The sequence below is a fragment of the Xiphophorus hellerii genome, chromosome 14 (assembly GCF_003331165.1).
Source record: "Xiphophorus hellerii strain 12219 chromosome 14, Xiphophorus_hellerii-4.1, whole genome shotgun sequence".
Lineage (NCBI taxonomy): Eukaryota > Metazoa > Chordata > Actinopteri > Cyprinodontiformes > Poeciliidae > Xiphophorus > Xiphophorus hellerii.
This window is the reverse complement of record NC_045685.1, coordinates 1,355,908-1,379,891: the sequence shown is the minus strand read 5'-3', so window position 1 is coordinate 1,379,891 and position 23,984 is coordinate 1,355,908. Positions and strand designations below refer to the sequence as shown.

The 23,984-nt window shown below is 42.0% G+C and overlaps 1 protein-coding gene across 5 annotated transcripts in view; it reads left to right on the top strand.

Annotated features, from left to right (window-relative positions):
• focad (focadhesin) overlaps positions 1-23,984 on the top strand; it is an 84,585-nt gene that overhangs the window by 58,596 nt on the left and 2,005 nt on the right. For all 5 annotated transcript variants that reach the window (XM_032583189.1, XM_032583188.1, XM_032583187.1 and 2 more), the window contains 23 exons: positions 183-371; positions 1,869-1,990; positions 2,073-2,165; positions 2,288-2,376; positions 6,791-6,832; positions 6,914-7,022; positions 7,168-7,284; positions 8,475-8,713; positions 8,787-8,876; positions 9,093-9,240; positions 9,390-9,509; positions 9,898-10,020; positions 10,137-10,214; positions 10,304-10,375; positions 11,302-11,404; positions 13,979-14,059; positions 14,141-14,269; positions 14,365-14,480; positions 14,563-14,805; positions 18,542-18,631; positions 18,719-18,896; positions 18,975-19,072; positions 23,727-23,978. In XM_032583189.1, coding sequence (XP_032439080.1) covers positions 183-371; positions 1,869-1,990; positions 2,073-2,165; positions 2,288-2,376; positions 6,791-6,832; positions 6,914-7,022; positions 7,168-7,284; positions 8,475-8,713; positions 8,787-8,876; positions 9,093-9,240; positions 9,390-9,509; positions 9,898-10,020; positions 10,137-10,214; positions 10,304-10,375; positions 11,302-11,404; positions 13,979-14,059; positions 14,141-14,269; positions 14,365-14,480; positions 14,563-14,805; positions 18,542-18,631; positions 18,719-18,896; positions 18,975-19,072; positions 23,727-23,978 — 2,921 coding nt within the window. The remainder of the gene's footprint in view (positions 1-182; positions 372-1,868; positions 1,991-2,072; positions 2,166-2,287; positions 2,377-6,790; positions 6,833-6,913; positions 7,023-7,167; positions 7,285-8,474; positions 8,714-8,786; positions 8,877-9,092; positions 9,241-9,389; positions 9,510-9,897; positions 10,021-10,136; positions 10,215-10,303; positions 10,376-11,301; positions 11,405-13,978; positions 14,060-14,140; positions 14,270-14,364; positions 14,481-14,562; positions 14,806-18,541; positions 18,632-18,718; positions 18,897-18,974; positions 19,073-23,726; positions 23,979-23,984) is intronic.

The window sequence follows — 23,984 nt, the reverse complement described above, 5'->3', positions numbered from 1 at the left end:
TAAGTTCTGTGCTGTGGTGACACTGACAAGGTCACTGATGGCCAGCAGTAGCTGTTTTCTCAATGCATCTCTAGCAGTCGTCCCCAGCCCAGCCGTCTGGATTCCATCTTTAGCTGCACAAGTTGATGACGGATGAGAAGCTGGTTCCCTGTGGCTCATCTTAATGGTGTTTTTCTCCTTAGCCTTTGAGACCTTCCTGACATCGCTGGTGAAGCATGAGATGAGCCAGATGCCACGAGGAGTGTATTTCTCTGCTCTGAGAGGGGGTGGCCTGCGTTCAGACCAAGGAAAAACTGTAGCAGGGATCCCAGCATTCATGCTCAAGACCTATGAGAAAAATAAGCAGCCTGGACTGAAGCCCGGACTAGCAGGTGATTAAAGTCTTCCTTGTTGTTGGTGTTGCTTCTTCTGATAGATGTTAGCTTTGTGGTAAAGTGCAGAGAGCTGAACGTGTTCAAGGACAGAGAGGCAGCAGTGAGGTGTGCAGCAGGAGTGACAGCTGGATTCATGATAGGGTGTGATTACAACGCATCTGGAAGCACCTGGAGAGGTGGAAGTAGCCCTGGAAAAAGGAGGCAACAGAAGCTAGACAGATGTACATGTGTGAAGGAGGGGGAACTAGTGGATCAGTAATGTGAAGATGTACTAAAGTTCAAGTATCAAACATCTAAACCAGCGTGTCAAATAGAGGTGGGCAATATGGACTTTTATCATCATATTTTGGAGTACTATTATGATAATGATAATTAAAAAAATAATGATGAAAAACTGTTTATTATAGTTTTGTTAGCATTCACTTAGCATTTGTTAGTGTCACAAACATACAAAAAAATTCCAATTTAAATTGGCTTCTTCAGGACTCCTGATAAAGAAGTGTGATTTATATCACTAAACTGCACACAGTAACTTTAATCATATTTTCAATTTACTGATATTTGTGGAACACTGGAGACAATAGCATAAATAACATTTCCAATAAGGTTTAACACCATTAAGTCGTATTTGTCAAGACAACGATAAATCTAAATTCTTATCATAATAAGAAATTTTCTTGGTAAATGCCCACCCATAGTGTCAAACTCATTTTATTTTCAGGCCACATTAAGATCATGAATGTCCTAAATGGGCCAGTTATAAAACTACCCATTAATAAACTGTTAAAATGTTTACGAATAGTTGGGTCGGTATTTCATAAGTATGTCTTTAAATTATATAATAATAAAAATGGATTCACACTGATGTGATTGGAACTCTTCAAATAAAAGCTGATTTGATTAACAAAAAATATTTAAGCACATAACTTTCATTTAGAAGGTTCTGTTTATGTGACCTTGTAGATTCTACAGGGCCACTACAATTGATTAGTGGACCCGATTTGGCCTGCGGGCCTTCATTTTGACACGTGGGATCTAAAGCCACAGCGAGTGCAGAAAGGAGAACATATTAGCAAGATAGTGAGGGAGGATATGTAGAGGGTTGGTGTGGGTGTCTATGTTATTGAGGTCTTTTAAAGATACAATATAGCTCCGTATAGTTGCATGTTTGAATGTCACAAGTCACAGTCCAATTTAGTGCAGTCAGCTTTCTGCTCATGCACATCAGATCCATGTTGTGTTGATAAACCAGATTTCTTTGTGAAAAGAAAAGTTGCATCCCATATGGCTTCATGTTTTCTGGAGGAGCTGTTTTAAGGACACAGGTTTGGTTTCAACTGATAACGTAAATTCAACCTTTCAATAGGAAAAAGTGATAATAATTACATATATAGTTAAATGTTGCACTGATCAACATGGTGTTTTGTGATGTGCTGGGCCTGTTCCAGCCTTGTAGCCCAAATAAACCTCCCCGCCATTGGCTTTGTGTTTCAGCTGGATTGCTGCTCTGCTACGAGCTCCCTGTGCAGACGGACCGCAGCGGGAAGCCCATTGACCGCTTCCTGGTCACCAGGAGCCGCAGCTTCCAGCAGACCCTGACCGCCCTCATTCACGAAGTACAAACCCCTCGCTTCCTCAGAACATCCCTGCTGCTTGGTTTGGCTAGAACAGATACAACACTGCTGGTTCTGTCTGCAGGTGAACATCCAGCTGTCAGAGTGGCACCGTGCTCTGCTGCTGCCCCAGGCCTGGAGGGGGTTCATGGGCCGGGCATTCAGTGCTCTTCTTCAGGTCGGATCTTTGCTTCCTTTGGACTTCTTTGTTTAGGACTTGTTCTGAAATCATCCAGTCTGTATATAAAGCGAGATACAGTTGTACAGAAGACATGAAGCTGAGTCTGGGTCTGTCTGCAGGGCCGCCGCGCTGATCTGGAAATGCAGCAGAAACAAGTCAAAGGGGATCCACAGCAGCTGCAATATGAACAGCACTGCGCCTGGTTGTGGTGAGAATCAGTCACACCTTCATCCACTTCACTATCTGGTATGATGTCACATTAGGTCATGAACTGCAGTTGCACCATCTTGATGCTACTGTGTAGCATCATGATGTTACCAGTGATGTTTTCTTTTAGACTTTGAGTGAAAAGTTTCCATCTTTAACATGACAAACCTCAAACTGCTGATGACAGGTGGACAAATACAGTGCTTCTCCAAAGTAGGGCTGTCCCAAAACAACTTTTTCACTCCTGATACGATATTGTGGCTTTGAGTATTGGCCAATACCAATATTGACCCAATACAATATGAGCATGAATCATACATGCCTTTCTTAATTATTTTATTGTGGAGAATGTTAGGAAAATCTTGATCAAGTGGTATTGCTCAAGCAGAGAACAATAGTCAATAATGATAGCTATGAGAACAACCGGCCCATGAGCAGTGGCTCTACCTGTGGGATACCAGTGCTCCTGCATAGAAAAGCTAATTAGCTAATTTCAAACTAAAAGCCTGTCAAAATAAGATGTTTTTAGTTTATTCTTCCTAAGTCGCTGTGCTAGTTCCTGAAAAGTCTTCTGTTACCAGTGTCTTCTTTCACTTCAGGGTGACAGAGTGACACCTCTAGGGAACACCCAGCAAATGCCTTCCAGAACTGATGTGAAATTTATAAATTAAAGCTTGTCAAAATAAGACGTTTTAAATTATTCCCTAAGTTACAAGTCAGTCACTTAGTCAAACTGTGAATCAGCCAGTCAGTGGGTGTGCAAGTTCTCTCCCTCTCAGACACAGAAAAACTTCTCCATGCCTTTGTCTCCTCCAGACTGGACTACTGTAACGCACTTCTCAGTGGGATTCCTTGCAAGAGCCTACAGAGGCTCCAGTACATCCAACACTCTGCAGCTAGGATCCTGATGAGAGTGCACAAACATGACCACATTATTATTAATATTATTATTATTATTATTATTAATAAGTTTATTTGATAGGGACAGATACACATCGACGTAGAAAAACTGAGAAAAACAGCAGTCCCATGTTTACATCATAGTGCAATAGCAACAGCTAATTCTCAGCACTTGTCCCTAGATGGGCTTTTAAACAGTACCTCTAAAAAATTGAAGTGATAATCATTTTAAATAGCACAACATAATGTTGACAACATCTACAAACAAACAGTGAAACATAAAACATCAAAAATGGATGCAGTTCTGTTTCTGACATAACTAGAATTTTGTTTTTTTAACGTACTAAAACTGGTTACAGACTTTAAATCAACAGAAAGTGAGTGAGACAGAGAAAGGGACTTAGAAGTGAGTTCTAAGTCCCTTTCTCTGTCCGTGAGAGACAAAGTGCTCTGTCTCTCACGGACAGAGCACTTTGAGCAAAAGTGGTTCTTCGAAAGGGGACCTTACAATTTCCATCTAAAGCCGCTCTAGTAGAACTGCTATTGCCCTGCAGTCTCTGTATGTAATCACTTAATGGTTTAGGTGCATATCCATTCAAACACTTAAAAATCAATTTTAAAAGATTATAATTTATAAAGTTAGGAAAGTCCAAAATGCCAAATTTAGCCAAAATGTGACAATGATGGAATCTGATTGGCTTTTGATATAAAACCTTTAAAGCCCTATGATAGAAACTTGCTAATGGTTTGAGTATAGTTTGACTAGTCTGAGACCAGATAGTAGCTCCATAGGAAAAATGTGAGAGGATAATTGATTCAAAAGCATCTTTGCACAGTGAAATGTTAAACAATTTCTAATAATTTTATAACAGTTTGTTTGATCTAACAGTTTTGCTGATTTTATCAACATGGCTCCTAAAATTTTACTGTGCATCCAGAATTATTCCTAAATATTTTTCTTGTGATACTTGCTCAATAGGGTCCCTATTGATCTGGATATTCAAGGACTGTAATGACATTATCTTGATTGAAAGAGCAAATGCATTTTGTTTTCCTTGTATTGAGAGTTAAGCAAGAATCCTTTAGCCATGATGATAATCTCTGCAGGCTGTTCTGAAGTTTTTCACTGACTACAATACTGCTGTTGTCCAAGTTGTAAACAATGGTGTCATCAGCATATATTTGCAAGTTAACTTCAGGACAAATTTCAGGAAGACTGTTAACATATAAACTACAAAGGACCGGACCTAAGATAGTTCCTTGTGGAATCCCTGTTACTGTTTTGCAGACGACAGATTTACTATTATTAATGATAACACATTGTTCACAATTTTTCAAATATGATTGAAACCAAGACAATGACCGTTCTGAGAAATTAAATGATGAAAGCCCTGAGATCAGTAAATTGTGATTCACCTTATCAAAAGCCTTTTTCAAGTCAAGAAAAACTGCACCAGTGATTTGTTCCCTGTCAAGTGATTGTTTAACATTTTCAAGCAGCAGACTTATAGCGGTCTCTGTGGAATGATTATGTCTGAAGCCAAACTGAGGAGGGTGCAGAAGATTGTTACTTTCTAAATACAATAGTAGTTGTTCTAGAATAATTTTCTCCAGCACTTTCGACATGACCGGAACAAGACTTATTGGCCTGTAGCAGCTGAAAACATAGCGTCTAAATTATACAAATCCTTTGGGTAAGAATTGCTTAAGCTAGTGATAGTTTTTTTGAATGTCAGAGTAATAAATTTCCTTTATCTCAAACAAATCAGAACACTTTTTGGTTGGTTTTATACCATGTATATCCATTAGAGATGGTAGGAACTTTGATGCCAAGTCTTAACTGAAGAGAGGAAAAAAATCATTAAACATTGTTCCTAGCTGAGCAGGATCAGTTATGGCTTTTCCTGCTAAGTTCATATTTGTAATTAGTACTCGCATTGGGATTCAGTAAAGTGTTTGTTTCCAGATCATCTTACCATTCCCTCCTGTTTCTGACAAAACATTTATGTAATATTTAGCTTTAGATTTGTACATTTTTTTAACTACTCTGTTCCTCAAACTTTTAAAAAGCAGCCAATCTGTGGTCTTTTTGTTTTTAAGAAAAGATTTTAGAGCATAGTCTCTCTTTTTCATTAATAGCCGAATGTCATCCGATACCCAAGGTAGCTGTATTTTTCTTCGTCCCTTCATTTGAGTTTTAAGAAACTTATTCATAATATTACAAACATTAAGAATATAGGTATTGCAGCAATCATTTATCTGATTCTGATTTGAAATGTCATCCTAATTAACCCTTGCAAATTCTGCCTCAAATTTGGGTACATCCTTTTCTTGGAATTTGTATTACAATGTGTTTCTGTGTATTATAGCGACTAACAAAACGATTTTGAGGTAATTTTTTTCCACTAACAGTGATATTGTGGTCGGATAAGCAACCAGCCCTGGCTCACCTCAAAGTTAGTCTGCAGATAGCATAATATGCTGCAAAATGACCATGTCCCAAATAGTTCAGATGAACGGTGATTTCATCTTGAGAGTCCTGTCTTTGTTCAGTTTGAAAAAGGCGGCATAGTAGAAATCCCACAACGAATAGAAGAAACAGTTGAGCTAGAAAGATTTTCAGAAAGTGATGCCGCTTTCCTTGTCTGTTTGAGGCAAGCCTACCACGTGCGGTGTAGAGATTACCGGAAATCCATTGTTGGCTTGTATCTTTGCATTGTTGCTGCATCAATCCGTCAGATAAGTGGTCTTTGCGTTGTTGCTGCGTCAATCCGTCAATTATAATCCTTAGTTAGGATTATACTGGGTAAAAAGGCTTTAAAGTTAAAATTGTGGGAGACAAACACGGAGCCCAACCAACCGTGTGTCGCCATTTCTACTGATCAGATTTAGGTGTGTACCTTCTATCCTTCCATCACTTCCATCTTCCACTCTCTCCACTGGCTTCCCATTTCCACCAGGATCCCTCCTCACAAAAAAATTTATCTATGGAAAAGCCCCCAACAATCTCAAAGAACTGCTTAACCCACAAAACACAACTCACTCACTCTGCTCCACCCACTCAAACCTTCTCCACATATCAAAAACCAAACAGAGGACCATGGGGGATAGGGCCTTCTCTGCTGTCTCTCCACATCTATGGACTGTCCCAAAACAACTTTTTCACTCCTGATAAAATTCTCTGAGGGAACCACAATCCACGGACTGCTTTAGAAAAGGGCTTAGGGTTAGGGCATTTCTTTTTAACATTATTGGTTCACTCTTCTAGATATTTGTTTTGATCTCTTTTATTTATTAATTTATGTAATTATTTTATTATCCATTGTAATTACTTGGTTTGTTTTTGTCCTTTGAGATCTAAAGATATAAACAATGTGTTTAACGCTTTATGTCAATTCAACACAGCAGAAAAAGGAAATAAAATAAAGACTTTCTGTGAGAGTTTCTCATAGGCATATGAAACCTGAGAGGTTTAATTCAGAACGCTAACACTCTGATTCGTCTATTGTGTTTAGGGCCAGAGATCAGCTGACAGACGTCATCAAAACTGCTACAAAGTGAGTTATATGCTGAAGCATATAAGTTGACCCAGATGTATTGACACGTCTTAATGGTGGATGGTCCCATCTGCTCCCCAGGGACAGTCCTGTTGTACAGGGCAACTCCATCTTGGCCCTGAGTGGGCTGGCTGCTGTCGTCGCTAAGTATGAGAACAACCTTCCCACCCACAGCAGCGGTGGCATGGGGGTGAGGCTGCTTCAATGTTTCTGCTTTTACACGAGGCTGAAAGCTACAATTTCCTACACCGATACCAACCTGTGGTTTTTCTTTACCATGGCGAGCTAAAACTGAGTAGGACTTTGACAGTACTAACTCTGTTTGATTTCTGCAGGCTGGCCCAGAGTTTCTGCCTACTCCCAGCTGGATGTGCATGGTCCTGGACACGCTGCTCAGCATCATCAGCAGTGGCTACAAAGCCAAAGGGCAGCTGTTTCCATGGTTCCTGCACGTGAGTTTCATGTCAGAACTTTTTTGTTTTAGTTACATTTAGATTAGGGGTGCACCAATTGCATTTTTCAGACCGATCTATCACCGAAAAGCCTGACCTACGGATTTTGATTTTGATCAATACTGATGTCTTTTATCTGAAAAGATACTAAATATAACAACAAAGTTGATGAGTTGGCAACAGTGAAGTTATTATTAACTGTGCATAGGGCCGGATAATATTGCTGAAAAGCAAATCACAAAATAAGGGTTTGATCAATTGATATTTTGTGTTTAAACATTTTTTTTGTTTTAAATATCTGAAGTACTGCCAAACTGGTGGTGTGATCTTTCCTGTTTTATCCACAGTTTTCTCTCCACACTGTTTTTTTTATTATTTTTGAGCAGTTATGAGGCATGGTGGTGAAACCTGAAACTGCTGCTGCGCAAGTTACTGAACAGGTTGTTGCTAGGTAACCAAAGAGCGAGTCAATTAGTGGATGCCCCTGTCCTTGCTTGGCTATCCATGAGAGGTTGAGCAGCTAATATCTTTCCTTTGCCAACATCCACCAGTAAAGATTGTAGTTCAGTGAAATTATTTAATATTCTAATAGACATATTATCTATTGACATTGATTATTGTCCAGTCCTAACGTACAGACAGGACCTAGTGGGCGGGTCTGAGTATGCATCGTTATTCACTTTGAGGCATTGATGTTCTAAATTTGTTTTAATCATCACAGTCAGTTTAATCACATTTAGTGTCTTGCAAACAAACAGTTTAACTTGATGTAATTGTTTGTTTCAAATAGAATATGTCTGAGTGAATTTTACCAAATCAGGAATGAAGTTGACTTCAAGACCAGTGAATATTAATCACATTATCTCCAGGTTCTTTTACATCCACATTCAAGTATAAATAAGACAATAGATCAAACCTTTCCTGCAAGATTTTTACTGTGTTATTTATATATCTGAAAAAAATGTTTCTTAAATATTATCTATTGTTCAAATTAGCCATGAATCCCTTTAAAATACAGCCTACAAAAAGTTTGTAAGGATGGTTTGTTATGTGAATTTTGAGGTGTTATTGTGTATGTGTGAATATATAACCCACAGACTTTCATGTGGAAAAAGTTGTAAAATGTCCTTTTCATCTGCTGAAGTGGCTGTAAGCTACTATATCTGTGTTTTTGCTGCACTCGTCCCCAGCGGTCATACTCTGGGGAGAACACGGCCAGCGCCATCGCCCGCTCCTGTGCCAGCCTGGCTCTGTCCCTGCTCATCCCAGTTCTGGTGATGTGGCAGAAGGATGCTCTGGTCCAGGTCCTCTCAGCTCTGCAGGCTGGCTTGCCGGACGCCCCCTCTGCAGATGACTCCCAGGCTGTCCAGTTCCACTCGGGCCTGGCAGTGGGCATGGCTCTCTCCAGCCTGCACCACCAGAGCCTCAGGTACTGGCTCTGAGAAGAGTCCCCAGTTAAACACATGAATGCAACCACTGATCAGTCTGTCTCTGCTGTTCAGCGATGTCTCAGCCCAGGAGGACATGGATGTCCTGTCCAAGACTCTGGACGCTCTGGAAGGTTGCTGCTTCAACCCCAACCTGGAATACAAGTTAGTGGTCTGGTGCAGACAGGTCCAGAGGACATTCACCAGCAGTAAAATACTAGAAGAAGAAGCATTTTAGGATTCAGTAGATCAGTTTTTCTCCTCAGTATTTTAATGGACAGAAGCTTAAGTGTTTGTTACTCTGAGCTGCAGACGGAGGGCTTCAGTTTGTCTTGGATTTCAGCAAGTAACTAGAGCATTTTTCTGCTTCCTGTTCCTCAGCACTGGATGCGTGCTGGGCCTGGGCCTGGTGCTGTCAGCGCTCTGCAGCAGGGGACGGGTGGAGCAGCAGGTTCATGTCAGCAGAACCCTGGACAAGCTGCTGGACAAGCTGCAAGACAGCAGTGGACAGGGACGCATGCTGCAGGAGGTACATGCTTCCCTCACTGATCCAGTCATGACACTGGCTCTGTTTGTTTTCTACATTGAAATACTTAAGAAGAACCCATCAGTTCATTGTTATAAGTATTTATCAGCCCCAGTGAGCAGTGGTTGACCTGATCTGATCTGTTCCTGCAGGTTCTGTCTTACTCAGTAGCCTGTGTGAGCGTGTCGGCCTTCAGCAGGAGGCTGATCCATGCTGCAAAGGCCGAGGAGGTCCTGAATGCACTGCACACCCTGACTGAGGAGAGCCAGCAGGTCAGCAAGCCTCACTTCCTGTCAGGGCTGTTGAGTTGTCTGGGATTTATGTATTATTAACAGGTAGAAGGTACCATTTTTATGATTGCCAGAATATTTTGAAGGTTAAAGCTTGATATTCAGATCTTTGCTGAGGGAGTTCAGATCAATGGATGAGATCAGTTTCTCATGCAAGTATCGACCTATCACTGATCTCCCAAAATTATGGAAACGAGGGTTGATTATCGGCCGGCTGATTTCTTGGTGCACCCCAGCTTTATTTTAAATTCATTTTTACTGCACTTTATTCTTATCTAATCAAAATCATAACGATAGGTTAAAAGCAGACAGGATGTTGAGCTAATGTACATAGAAAGTGTTATTTTGAGGCGTTCTGATGCTTCTCCAGACTCCAGGCTTCTCATTGGCTCTTGGGCTGGTGGTCCACGGCCTATCAGTGTCCGGCCATGGGAAAGCAGAGAACATTTACCCTCGCCTGCTGGCTGCTTGGATCAAAATCCTGCTGGCTGAGGTACAACACATGAATCAGCGTTCCTCATATCGTACCCTGATCAGACCTGCAGCTGCAAGATCTACATTCTGGTTTGGTCCAATTAAAGTCATGCAGACCCTGTCTTTATATTTCAGGGATGTCCCACCATGCAGCGCTTGGCTGCTGCCAACGGGCTGGTGGCTTTAGTGGGGTCAGAGAGTTGCCTGATTCAGGTAGGAGCTGAGAGCCAGTCATGAGCCACCTGCAGGCTGAAGGTGAGTCCAGCTGTTCACCAGGAATAATCACTGTTGTATTTTTACAGTACCAGAGTGAATTGGAGCTTTCCGTCCAGCAGCAGAACAGACTCAACGAGGTCATCCGTGCTATAACCCAGGTAACAACTATTTTCTTCTTAGCATGCTTATCAGCATCCAGGTTGGCTATGAAATATGGGTGCACCCATAAATCGGCCTTGATTTTTTTAATTTTGGGAGATCAGCGACCAGTCTCTGCTTAATGAGAATATCACTTCCACCTCTTCTTAATGGCAATAAAAAGTTTAACTGATGGTATGAAGTTAGCTTTAATACAAATCTTTAAAGTTGTTCTTGTTACAACTCCACTTTCTTTCCCACTGACACCACCACCGTTGAACTAAAATACAACATAAACTTAAATGAGATGGTGTAATGAGTACAATAACGACATAAAATTGATATAAAAACATATAAACATACCTAGCCGGCTGCCCCTTCTCATTTCTTCCTTCTTCCTTCATTTCTTCCTTCTTTAGAGGAAGGGATGTCCCTTCCTCTAAAGAATTTGTTTGACCTCATTTCTTCCTTCTTTAGAGGAAGAAATGAGGTCAAACAAATTCTTTAAACTTAAATTGCCTTTTCTGCAGTCATGCTTTCATACTACATGCATCTTTTTTCTGGTGTCCCTGCGAACATGCTGAATTCCACTTCCTACATAAAACCTTTCAAACTAAATGCCATAATAACAAAAATATATTAAATAAAACATAAACTAAAATTGTGGCAGTAAAAGAGAACCTGATCTGATCTATATCTGAAAATTAGCCCATATCCCCTTTTGCTTACCCAATTGTTGCCAGTTTTGCGACTTTGTGGCTACATTTAGCAACTTTTCAGACAAAAAAAATCCGAATGGACACTCCAAGTTTTTTAAAGCTCTGTGATTGGCCAGAATATTACTGAATATTATCTCCTCTTGGTTTAGTGTCAGTAATTATTTCCTTTTTCCTCTAATGTCCATCATGCAGGAGAACAGTACATTGTTTCTGTTTTTTTGTTGCAGGTCATCACCTTCTCTGGAGCCATGGGGCTGCAGGCTAACAGTGCCTGTCTGATTGGCCACCTGCACCTGGCCCACATGTCCACCAGCCACAGTCACACCACAGGTACACCAAGCTGTTTCATGCTTCAGATCGCTGATTATTGGCATTTTATTGGATTTTAATGTAACACCAACACAACACAAGAAATAGGATGGATAGTTTCCAAATAATTTATCTTGCAAAAAAAAAAAGAAAATGGGAAAAGAATAGTGTGCAGACTAAACAAATACTATTAAACCTTCAGAAGTCAACTAAGTAAATGCAGCTAATCTGTTTCCAGTCTCAGAACATTGTTAGAGAACAAACAGCACCATGGAGACCAAGGAACCCAGCAGACAGTTCAAGGTCAGAGGTCAGAAGAAAGAAGCATGGCTAAGGATGGCCATGCAATCATGATCTCTGCTGGTTTGCTTCTCCGTCTCAGTTGTTCTTAATACTGAATTTATTTACGTGAAACCTCTATCTTTAAACTTAGCCACACATAACATAGCAGATAAGTGCATGGCACAGTGCAGTCTTTGTAGAAATAGAACATCTTCGCTGAGTAATATCGACGGATCCAAACAACCACTTCTCAAAATGGTGGCTGATAAGGAGGAAACCAACTGGCTTGAATCTGTGATATTGTCGATGCGAGAAAGCAAAGAAGATTTCTCCAAACAGACCGAAGGCAAGATGGTCAGCATTCAGGCCACACTTACAAAGATTGAAATGTCACTTTAAACTTTGTCGGAGCAAGTTGAGGAGATGGAAGGGTGAGTCTCGGCCAATAAGAAAATGTGTGCGACGCTCTGAAACACCTGGACAAGACAGAGTAGAAGCTGTTGTATTTAAAGACAAGCTAGATGATCTTGATAACTGGAATAGGAGAAATAATATATGAATCTTCAACATGTCCAAGAAGTCAGAAGGCTGGAATCCTACTGCTTTTCTCCAGCATATTATTCCACTGATCGTCCATCTTGTTACCTTCAACATACATGTCATTGAAACATGTCACCGGCTCGATAAAATCTTTGGTAGGCAGATGTCAGTATGGACTAATCCAGTGTTTTGAAGCGAAATTGTGCAGCAAATTTTGCTTAGAAAGTGCCTGACCTTTCCGTGAGCCCGCGTAGCAAACAAAAAGGCTATTTGTCTTTTGGATATATATGGCCAGAAAGGGGCGCGATGACCTGGCCCCAGTCTCGAGCCCGTTTTCCCTCATCTGGAGCGATCTCTGAACCGGCACCAGACCTTGGGGCTCAATGAAAGAAGTAGATGGGCGCGACGACCTCCATGAAGGACCCACATCTGCCCAATTGCCAATTGGTTGGCAATCACGTCTGTGAAGCCCTGCCAGCTGCTGCCCTGTACAAGAGGCCTGAGCTGTCCAAGGCGTCTAGTGCTGCAGAGCTGAAAAGTTCCCCCAGAACTACAGGCAGGGCCCGGAGGGTTCTCCTACAAGGCTCAGTAAATGGCTACTGAGACAACCAGACCTGGTGACGAGTGTGAACCATTGTGGAGAGTGTGTGTCCAAGCTCCTTTGTCATGCAGGCCTTTGTCATAAGAGCAAAGGCCTGCAGAGATGGATCAACCAGGCCTTGGGTGGAGTGGTCCAGTGGAACGGATTCCAAAGAGGAAAGACAGGGCCAGCATCAGATGGGAGAGAGTGTTCCCAATTCGGCCCATGCGGGCCCCAGAGTCATTGGCACTGAGACCACGGACAACAGGCCACAAAGTCTCATCAGGCGGTATAGTAAGAGAGGCAATTGCCGGTTCCACAGCCGGCAGCTGCCCTAAGCCAACCCTGGGTGCCCCCTGCATGGCCGCCAGGGCCCTGCCATCCGTTGTCAGACGTGAAAACACCTTGGTGTCTGACCAGCAGGCATGAAGTTCCCATATATATACTTCCGAGGGAGGAAACATAAAAGCAGCTTCTGATCTACTGCGCCTAAAGATAAGGCACTAGAAGCTGCAGGTTGGGCCTGAGGAACACCAATCTGGAAACGGGCAAGAACAATAAAATCAATCAACTCCACGGGCACGTGAAGGAGGCGTGAGCCCCCCTTTCCCTATTATCCCTGATGCCCCAGTGCCCTTTTTTGAAATATTTTTTTAACAGTTTGTGCATCAGGAGGCCTGTTTGTGACCCTCAACAATAATATTTAGCTAAAAATAACAATTTAGCAAAATAAATGAGTTTGGCTGCCCTCGGTCTAATAATGACTGAGGATTCTCAGTGCCTCTGCCTCCATGTTGTTAAGACACCGGGCCCATGGTGAGGAGGAGGGGGGGTTTAACTGCAGCCTCTAACTATCAAATTATGGTCAAACACATATATTTTTTTCATCATACACTTGTTTGTGGTTAAAACAGTGGGTCTGATGTTAAAGTTATGAAAACCTTCAGCGCGACTACAGCCTCTGCTCCACCCACTGAGACGCCCACTATTCCGAAATATTATCTCTGAAAACTGTGCTCTATTTTCCTTCTACTTCATTATTCTAAATTTATGTTGCAGTTTGTTGGTCTCACAGAAATTCCTCAGAAATGTGTTGAACTTTGTAGTTTAGAAGCGAAGATAATGAATGCTTGAATGAGGCCTATTGCTGTAGCAATGCTCTGATCTGTGGTTCTTCTGTCTCTCTCCATCAGTTCCTCAGGACTTCAGCTACCTCCCAGAGAGCAGCATCATCAGATCCATAACCGACTTCCTCACTGAAGCTGGAAGGAAAGGTGTGTTCTCCTGAACAGGTGTAGGTGTGTGTGTGTGTGTAACTATGCAGTGTGAGATCTGGGTTGTGACTGTGGCTGCAGGTCCAGAGTTTTCCCCGCCTGCTCTGGTCCGGGCCGCCCTGACTTCAATGGCGTCAGTAGGAGCTGGTTTCCAGTTCCCCCCCATTAACTGGAGCGCTGTCCTGTCCCCACTGATGAGGCTCAGCTTTGGTAACTCCTCCTGCTTCCCCCCCTACCCCCTCCCACACACACCTACCTCTCACATGCTCTACAGGTGACCACAGGGTGTGGTTTGACTTTGACAGGAGAAGGCGTCCAGCATCAGTGTGTAGTCCTGGCGGCGTCCCAGGCCCAGTCCTCCCAGAGTGCGTCCCTCTTCCTGGGGTCCTGGCTGTCACCGCCACTCGTCCACAGCCTCAGTGTTGGTTATTCCTGTCCTTTTCATCATGGCTGCAGCGAGATACAAGCAGAGCTTTCATATGAGTTCCTCTCCCCCCCTGCAGCATCACACTTGGGCCCACCTCTACCAGACACTGGGTGTGTGGATGAAGCAGGTGGCGGAGGACAAGCTGCAGATGTATGTGCAGAACCTGGGCTTGCAGCAGTTCCAAAGGCGCTCCCTGTGTGTCTCTCTGCTGCGGGGCATGGCTCAGGCCATGGCCCTCCCTAACCCCCCCAGCCACTGCTGGACCACCCTCTGCTCCTCCGTCGAGACGGCCTTCAGCCTCCTGCCCAGCCACATCCAGGTGGGGTCAACTCTCTTTTACAGCTCCACCCTATTACAGCTTCACCTTGGAACAACACCTTGTTGCCATAGTTACACATTGGAACACATCCACAACTGAATAGAGGATGAACCTTCTGCTGCCTCACCAAGCAGGATGAGGACATGACTTTTTAAAGTTTAGACTTTTTATAATATCAGTAATGGTAGTGTTTTTTGTTGATATGTTCTGCTTCATACACATAGCAAACATTAACAAATTTTTTTAGTAATCGATTATTCTGATGATTAATCTGACAAGAAAAAATTGCCACATTATACAGATTTTTCACTGAATTGAACAATTCAAGCATTTTTGTGTACAATAGAAATATATTATAAGATGCTAATTTAAAAAAAATCAATTCCTTTTTAAATAATAAAATTAAAATGCTTAAAATGCAAAAATGGCATTCCTATAGTGAATTTGAAGCAGGTGAAAATTAAACTGCCACTTGAGGAGTTTTGAGTAGAACATATTTACAGCCAGAACAAGTACCCCGAGGCTGTTCACATCGTCTCTGGGGACTTTAATCATGCTGATCTGAAATCAGTCCTCCCCAAATTCCATTAACACGTAAAGTGCACAACCAGGGGTGATAAAACTCTGGACAAGCTGTACACAAACATCAGACAGGCATACAGGGCTAAACCCTTAGCACACCTTGGCCAGTCTGATCACGTGTCCCTGCTACTGATCCCTGCTTACACCCCCCTGTGGAAACGTGTCCCCAGTACAACCCGGACTGTCACCATCTGGCCTGAGGATGCCTCCCACCAACTACTGACTGGGACGACTGCTTCCAGAGAAGTGACTGGGAGGTTTTTGCACATCAGGACCTGGAGAACTACACCTCAGCAGTCTTGGACTACATCAGGTTCTGCACGGACAATGTCACCAGGAACAGACTCATGAGGATCTATCCGAATAGGAAACCCTGGATGACTAAGGAGGTCTGGGGCCTCTTGAAAGCCAGGAACGCTGCTTTCAGGTCTGGGGACAAAGCACTCTACAGTTCTGCCAGAGCCAACCTGAGAAGAGGCATCTGCCAAGCTAAGGCATCATACAGAGGGAGAATAGAGAAGCAGCTCAGGAGCAACAACACCAGGCAGGTGTGGCAGGGTGTCCAGCACATTACAAGCTACAGATCCAGCAACCAGCCATGCAAGGAGGGAACCACTTCCCTGGCAGAGGAGATGAATATCTTCTTTGCCCGCTTTGAGGTGACACCTACCACAGCTCCATCACAGCTGCCTGTCCACAGCAGCTCTACTCTCACAGTAGAGGAGTGTGAGGTGAGGCAGGTGATGAGGAAGGTGAACCCAAGGAAGGCTGCGGGACCTGACGGTGTTTCGGGACAGGTGCTTAAAGACTGTGCAGACCAACTGGCTGGAATCTTCACAAAGATTTTTAACCAGTCCCTGTCTCAAGCCACTGTCCCTCCCTTCCTAAAGTCCTCTACCATTGTCCCCCTGCCGAAAAGAACCAACATCAACACCCTGAACGACTACCGTTCAGTGGCACTCACACCGATCATCATGAAGTGCTTTGAGAGACTGGTGCGGAGTCACATTCTCGCTTTCCTGCCTGCTGAGCTGGACCCTCTCCAACTTGCCTACAAAGCAAAGAGGTCCACAGAGGACGCTGTATCCACTGCACTTCATGCTGCCCTGACCCACTTAGAGAAGCAGGGGAGCTACGTCAGAATGCTCTTTGTGGACTTCAGCTCAGCATTTAATACTATACTTCCCCAACGTCTGGTGTCCAAGCTAGTAAACCTTGGGCTCCCATCAGCCACCTGCAGTTAGATCCTGGACTTCCTAGCAGGTCGCTCCCAGAGGGTCAGACTGGGCGCCCACACCTCCACTGCTCTGAGCCTGAACACCGGATCGCCACAGGGTTGCGTGCTCAGCCCACTTCTCTACACCCTCTACACTCATAACTGTGTCTCCAACCACCTCAGCAACAAGATCATAAAGTTTGCAGATGACACGACTGTTGTTGGTCTCATCTCAGGCGGGAAGGGGGAGCTGGAGTACAGGGATGAGGTGAAGCGGCTGTCAGAGTGGTGCAAAGTCAATAACCTGCTCCTCAACATCTCCAAAACAAAGGAGCTGGTGATCGACTTCAGGAAGAACAAAATGGACATCCACCCTCTCACCATCAGTGGGACCTGTGTGGAGTGTTCAGGTTTCTGGGCATGGAGTTGGAGGACAAGCTAACCTGGAGCACCAACACCAAGGAGCTGCTGAAGAAGGCACAGCAGAGACTGTACTTTCTGAGAATACTCAAGAAGAACCGTCTCCCCTCAGACCTGCTGCAGGCCTTCTATCACTGCTCCATAGAGAGCGTGCTCACGTACAGTCTGTGTGTCTGGTACGGCAGTAGCACATCCGCGGACAAGAAGGCGCTCCAGAGGGTTGTTAGGGCAGCAGAGAGAACCATAGGAACCCCACTATGGAACAGATTTACACTTCCAGGCTCCACAAGAAAGTTATGGACATTTTAAATGACTCTTCACACCCTGGCCATGGTCTCTTCCAGCTGCTGCCACCAGGCAAGAGATACAGAGCAATAAAAACCAGGACAAATCGCCTAAAAAACTGTTTTTACCCGATGGCAATCATGTCACTAAATTCAGAGGCATAAGAACTTCTGCTCTTGACACCACTTTGTTAAAAATGTAAATTCTGTTGCGACACCTCCAGGCGCTGCAACCATCTTCTGATGTCTATTTATTTCTCATTTTGTACTATTTATTTCTTTATCTTTTTTATGTATGTATGTATGTATGTATGTATGTATGTATGTATATTGTATATTATGTATATACACTTAACCTGCATTTTAACTCGAGTCGAGCAAATCTCAATCTCGTAATCTGTTGATGACAATGACAAATAAATCTTATCTTATCTATCTTATCTTATCAAAGGTGTTTTTATCTGAAATGCAAAATGGATATATTTATTTTACAGTTTTGGCTTATATACTGTACTGGGTGTGTTGTTTCAGTAAAATGCCTTTTTGAGTCTGTATTCACCAGTTAATGATTAATTGATTAGTAAATTAGTTGACTATTATTCAATAATCAATTCATCACAGTGAATCCGATTATTCTCTGCCCTTATCAGTATATAGCTAAGAAAAAGGATTCATGTTTTTTCTTCTCAAACTAAGATGGCTGTCCTCTTCTTGGTGGTGGCAGTCAAAGGCCATTTGAAAGCATGTTCATGTTTTCAAATGGTCTAGTCAAAGTGCAGAGTGCTCCTTAAACTGGAGCAGCCAAAGCAAATGAAGCGGATTAGAAGGGCTGTGAACAACTGTGTCATCCTGGACATGTTACTGTGAAACATGATATCGAGCTGTTAGCATGACATGACAGTCATGAGACTGTAATATAGCAATAGTCTTCAGTCAGAGGCCTATTCAGAAAACTGACTGTTACTGGAGATCCTTCTTTTCTGCAGGTGATATCAGTTATGACATTTAATTTCCCTTTGACTATTTTTGAATCAAATCTGTATCCTTTAGCTGCCACCTGTTGTAACGAGACAAACGAGAAGGGATGTGGATACTTTGACAAAGCACTGAAGTCTGTCTACTTTTTGTGTCTCTGTGTTTTGGGAACAAAGTTTCTGTATAACAAATTTAATCAGAGAAATCAAAAATCAAAACAAGAATGCTGTTCAGCTCCTGGTATTTGTTCTTGTTTCAGGATGCTGAGGTGGATCTGTATGTGGGTGTGGCCAGGTGTCTGTCTGAGATGTCCGACACAGAGATCGACAGGATCGTTCAGGTGTCAGAGGTCAGTGTGGGGTCAGAGGTCAGTGTGGTGTCAGGAAGTGACAGCAATTGCTCTGTGAGTAAAGTTGAGCATTTGTGTGAATCTCAGGCTCAGGTGGAAAAAGCCTGCTTCGTCTTGGCATTCCTCACCTCTCAAGGCAGACTTCCGCTGCTCAGCCTCAATGATGTCATCACCGGCGTGCTCTGCGGTTGGTCGAGCTGCAGACTGGGCTGGATCCTCTTGCAGGCCTTTTACCAGTGCCGACTGACTGCTGGCACCAGTACAGGTCAGAGTGCAGCTCTGCTGGTAACAGCGGCTCTACTGTCTAAGTCTGCGTGTTGAGCATTCCTGCTTCTCCCTGCAGGCGTCTCCAAGCGCATGGAGTGGCTGCTGGAGCTGATGGGACACATCCGGAACATCGGCTATGGAGCGACCTCCATCAGCTGTGGAGACACCAAGAAGGTAGGGTCCAGTCCAGTCAGGTCCAGTCCATTCCGGTGCCGCACCACACATCCGGTGTTATAGATTAACTGGTGGCTAAATTAACTGGTTGAAACCTATGCGCACCGCAGATGTTTCTAAATTGTAGGTGGCTGTGTTGATGCCTGTTGAAAAATGCTACTTGTGTGACAAAACCGTTTGCAAAACTTTACTATAAATCCCATTTGAAGCAAATATGTTTAATGTTGCATTTGGAAATTATGTTTCAAAACAAGTTTCTACAGAGCAGCGTTCAGTGCACTTCGAAAACACCGCATTGGAGCATAACCAGATCAATGAGTAACATGACAATCCCATTCACATTCAGGTTCACCAGAATAAATTAATTCCAACTCATGAATAGACACAATGTAAACATAAGTGGAAGGTTTCTGCTTTTTGTAACCAGCACTTATCAGAAAAACATTGGAATTGACTCAAGTATCTGTAATGTGAGTTGCTTAACACTTCTAGCCTAGTGTGTGTTTTTGGCTCAGATCCTGCAATGCAACCGCACTGTTTCTGAACTTTCTTTTCAACAATGAGGTTGGTGTTATCATATTTAATAAAATTTAAATCACATACCAATGTGTGTTGCTTGTGGTGTTTACGTGTCCAAATAGAGAGGAATATCAAGTAATGTCGATAAGTTATAGTGCAATAAAATCTCATCTAAATGATAAAACGTTATCAGCCAATGTTGCAGTTGGTGGCGATATCCAAATTGACAAACCAAAATTATAATAATAAACGTTCCTACATTACTGTCAGATACCACCAACAGATTATGAGCCATAAATACAGTATTTTTCCGTGTGTTCTCTACTGGGAAACAGTTTACAGGTTGTCCCCTTACAGGTGACAAGGGGAAATAAACTTAAAAACAAAACGAGCCGCATTAAGACTTGGATTAACTAACGGGGTCCTCAATGCAGATATTTGTAAAAAATTAGGTGGCTGTGTCGTTTCCTGATCAAAACGCGACAAACGTAAATAAACGGATTAGAAAATGTCTCTTTCTCTATGATCTCTTCAAAACAATTCTAATTATTTGTATGTGAAGGAATATTCAAGAATATATTGAAATATCACCAAAATATACCACACTTTAAAAGGAGACTGTGCTTTGTACAGAATTTGTACTTTCACCCATTGTTAAGAGTACTGACGATTATTTTACATCTTCTCAGTCTTATATTGACTGACATGTAGGCCTGTCGTGATAAACAATAAATCAATTAATTTAATTATCAGCTTTATCGTTTCTTCCGGCCCTTTTCTCTTTCTGTTGATGACACTGAATGAAAAAAGGCTAAACTCTGGTGCTCTCCACTGACAACCTGTCACATTCAACAGGCTGTATTAAGTTCCCAGTCGGGGAAAACCCTGATTTAGATCGGAGCGGCCATGACGACCTACCGTAACACACCACACGCTACAATCAGGGCAAAAAATCGTGTAGTGTGAACTATTGCATCAGGTAGTTGATGTGCCCATCTTCTCTATTTAAATCTAATGATTACTGAAGGGCAACATAATATACAGACTTCATAATCTGCACTCTTTTGGTTGAATGCAGTATTTATTTACACTTTGTTTTTATGTTTAGTTTTTATTCAAGTACATTTTTTGTTAATGGAGACTGAGAATCTATTTTATTTTTGTTTTGGGTTGTTTTGTTTATTTTGTTTATCAGTTCCAGTGTTAAGTGTTCTTTTGAAAATAAAGTGCATCGATCTTTGGCAGGAAATCACATGCATTATTACGTAATTTCCATTAAATCAGTGTAAAAAGGTCTTTAAACAATATTGTCGTTTATCGCAATAATTTTTGAGACAATTAATCGCTCAGCAAAATTTGTTATCTGACAGGCCTATTGACATGTTCTGCAAATGTGTTAATAAATGTAAACAGTTATGATATCATGCAAACTAATTCCTTGCTCATTTAATGGAAGCCACGTTATTTCGTTTGCACCTTAACTGACCTGCAGACGCAAAGCTGTGCAATTTAGTAATTTCACAATATTCTTGCAGTTAAAAGTTTGCCTGGCAAACCTGTTAAACGATATTACCTCCAAAACGTTGGCAGCAAGTGAATATTATTTTTTTAGGCAATAAAATAAACTGGTCCAAAAAGTGAATCAGACGACATCTCTAACTGGACTTGTACCAGCGGTCGCTGAGCTCCAAGAGTGCTGTTTTATCCACTAAACTATATCGGCCAACGGAAGTGCAATAATCCTACCCGTTATTGATTCTGATCTAACGGACGCCCTGTGCTTTAAGAGGCTAACCTGGATTAACTGGTGACACTTTCAGAATCTCAGTTTGAGTGAAGATTTTAACCCATTTCTGATGTAAAAGTATATAAAACAATTGTTTTTTCAGGGTGTCTTTTATGGTTGAGTATTAGGGTCACTTGATGAAAAGAATAAAGATGTTTCGTTAAATTACGAGAAAAAATATCAACAATAAAGAAGAAATGACACTGCCACATAGATCTGCGGTAGCCATGTCTTCTGTAAATGAACTAGGAAATAAACTATAACATGTTACAAAAAGTGTTTAAAAATATTTTGCTATTGTTTCTGTGGATATCTAATTGAAATATACAATATGAGGGAGATGTGAAAAACAACATAGCCAGTCGATCTTTTTAAACATTTTATTTTTAATCCCATGGCTCTTAAACATTTATGTCAGCTTTCAGGGATTAATCTTTGCTTTGAAATCTGTTTATGGCATCTTGAGAGCTATTTCGATCTTCCTTTGACGAGTCTCAAACTCTAAAGCAACACAAATCAGGACAAGTTCTGTGTAATTTACATGTTTTGGTGATTTTGCAGACTAATGTAAAAAAAAAAAAGGCAACATACCATATAAGACCAATAAAAGTCTTTCTAATTAGTTATTCCCGGGATCTTAATGGGTGTCTTACGGAATTGGATAGTATTTTTGCAAACATTTGTAGTTTTTTAAGCTTATCGCATTATTTATTTCCTGGTTCGGTAAAGGGGTCCGGAAAAGCCACGCGCTCAGAAACATCTGTCTCTCCCAGATGCCGTCACCAGTTAATTTAGCCACCAGTTAATCTATAACACCGGTCGCTGCTGTTTTTCCACGTTGTATGTAGTGAAAATAGTCTCAAAATATATGTCCGTGTGTAAAAGTATCTGTGCGTGTGTAAAAATATCTGTGCGTGTGTAATACTGGATTTGTAACTCGTGTAACACTAAAAATACACGGACTTCGCTACGAACAGCTAAAGTACCACAGTTCACATAAACATTAGCTCCCGCTAACAGAAACATATGAGGAGGGCAGAGTATCAGACACATAAAACGTAATCTGAAATTATTTATAATTACTCGATGTCTCATTATAATCGGAGAGCAAAGTCTGCAGGTTTAACTTCTATTTACTTCTGAGGGCAGACCACCGGGACGCTCCATCTTGCTTCTTGGTTTGCCTGCCTATTTTTCCAGCCAGCGAACCATTCCGCCACCCAGTGGTCATTTTTCAGACCACGTAGTCTCCTGTACCGCTCAAAAATGCACAATATGTCTATAAATCATTTTGGAATATTATAAGGAAGTGCTGAGATATGCCATTTTCCACCGAACTAACTTATTTGCCACTTCTACAGTGAGAAACGTTTAGAGGATAAAAACACCAGACTCAGAGCAAAAATCAGCTTTCTACTAGCATGTAAACGCACCATCTACACACAAATCTGGGAGCTCCGGAAGTGTGAAATGAGTCTCTAAAATACTCGTGCACTTGTAACTGGATCTGTGCGTAAATGCAGTTTTGTGTGTGTGTATCTGGCAACTCGTGTGTACTTTTTCAACATTTGTAGGTGTAGGAGAAGGTTTATTTTCTTTTTACAGTTTAGAAATCATATTTCACAGACACAACTATCCAAAGTTACACGAGTTACAAATCCAGTATTACACACGCACAGATATTTTGAGACTATTTTCACTCCATAATGTTGCTGCATGTCACTGATGACTCAGCATGTGTTGCGCAGGTCCTGTTCTCCAACTAACTCACAGGAATGACTCAGCTTCTTATTAAGCACAAACCAAAAACCTTTTAGAGCTTCTCTTCAGATATCAGACAGCATTTTACAGCAAAACCTTTTAATATTCTGCAACTCAATTTACCTTGAGGCCTAAGCATATCAATTGTTTCAACTTTTTTTAGATTATCAGTATATCTAGATGGGTTTCTGTGGTTTTTAATTTTCTAATTCTATGGTCCCTTCTGTTTTACAAGGTAACCAGAATAGGACATCCACATACTTGCCTACTGTTTTCCACTATATATACCCATTATATATAATGGGTATATATAATGGGTATATATACCCATTATATACTGATGGGTATATAATCTTGTTATATACCCATCAAGATTTGATATACAGAAGAGAGAAAATTGTTTGTGCAAAATCAGTAGAGACAGTATTAACTCAGGATACTGAATTTTGATGCATGCCTCACATTTCAGATTTCTATTCATTAAATATGTTTAAATTATTAATGGTTACTATTTTGTGAAAATGTATAGTGTGGATGGTATTTTAGTGGCTAAAAACATGTGGCTACTGTTTGGCTGTTTATCTGCAGGCCACTGACTTCCTGTTCCAGCTCTTTGCTGCTGCTGTCATCTCCTGGGGTGACCACTTCATGCCCCTCCTCTTTGGCATCAGGGCCCAATGGTTCCCATGGCAACCAGACTCCAAGCCTCCAGTGCTAGAGCACGGTTTGTACGGGTCACTTTCATTCAGCGAGCTCGCTCTGCCGCAGTGCATGCTGGGAGTGTCACACAGCCTGCCACTGCTGCTAGGCAAAGAGCCATGGAGCAGCCAGACACACAAGGTGAGA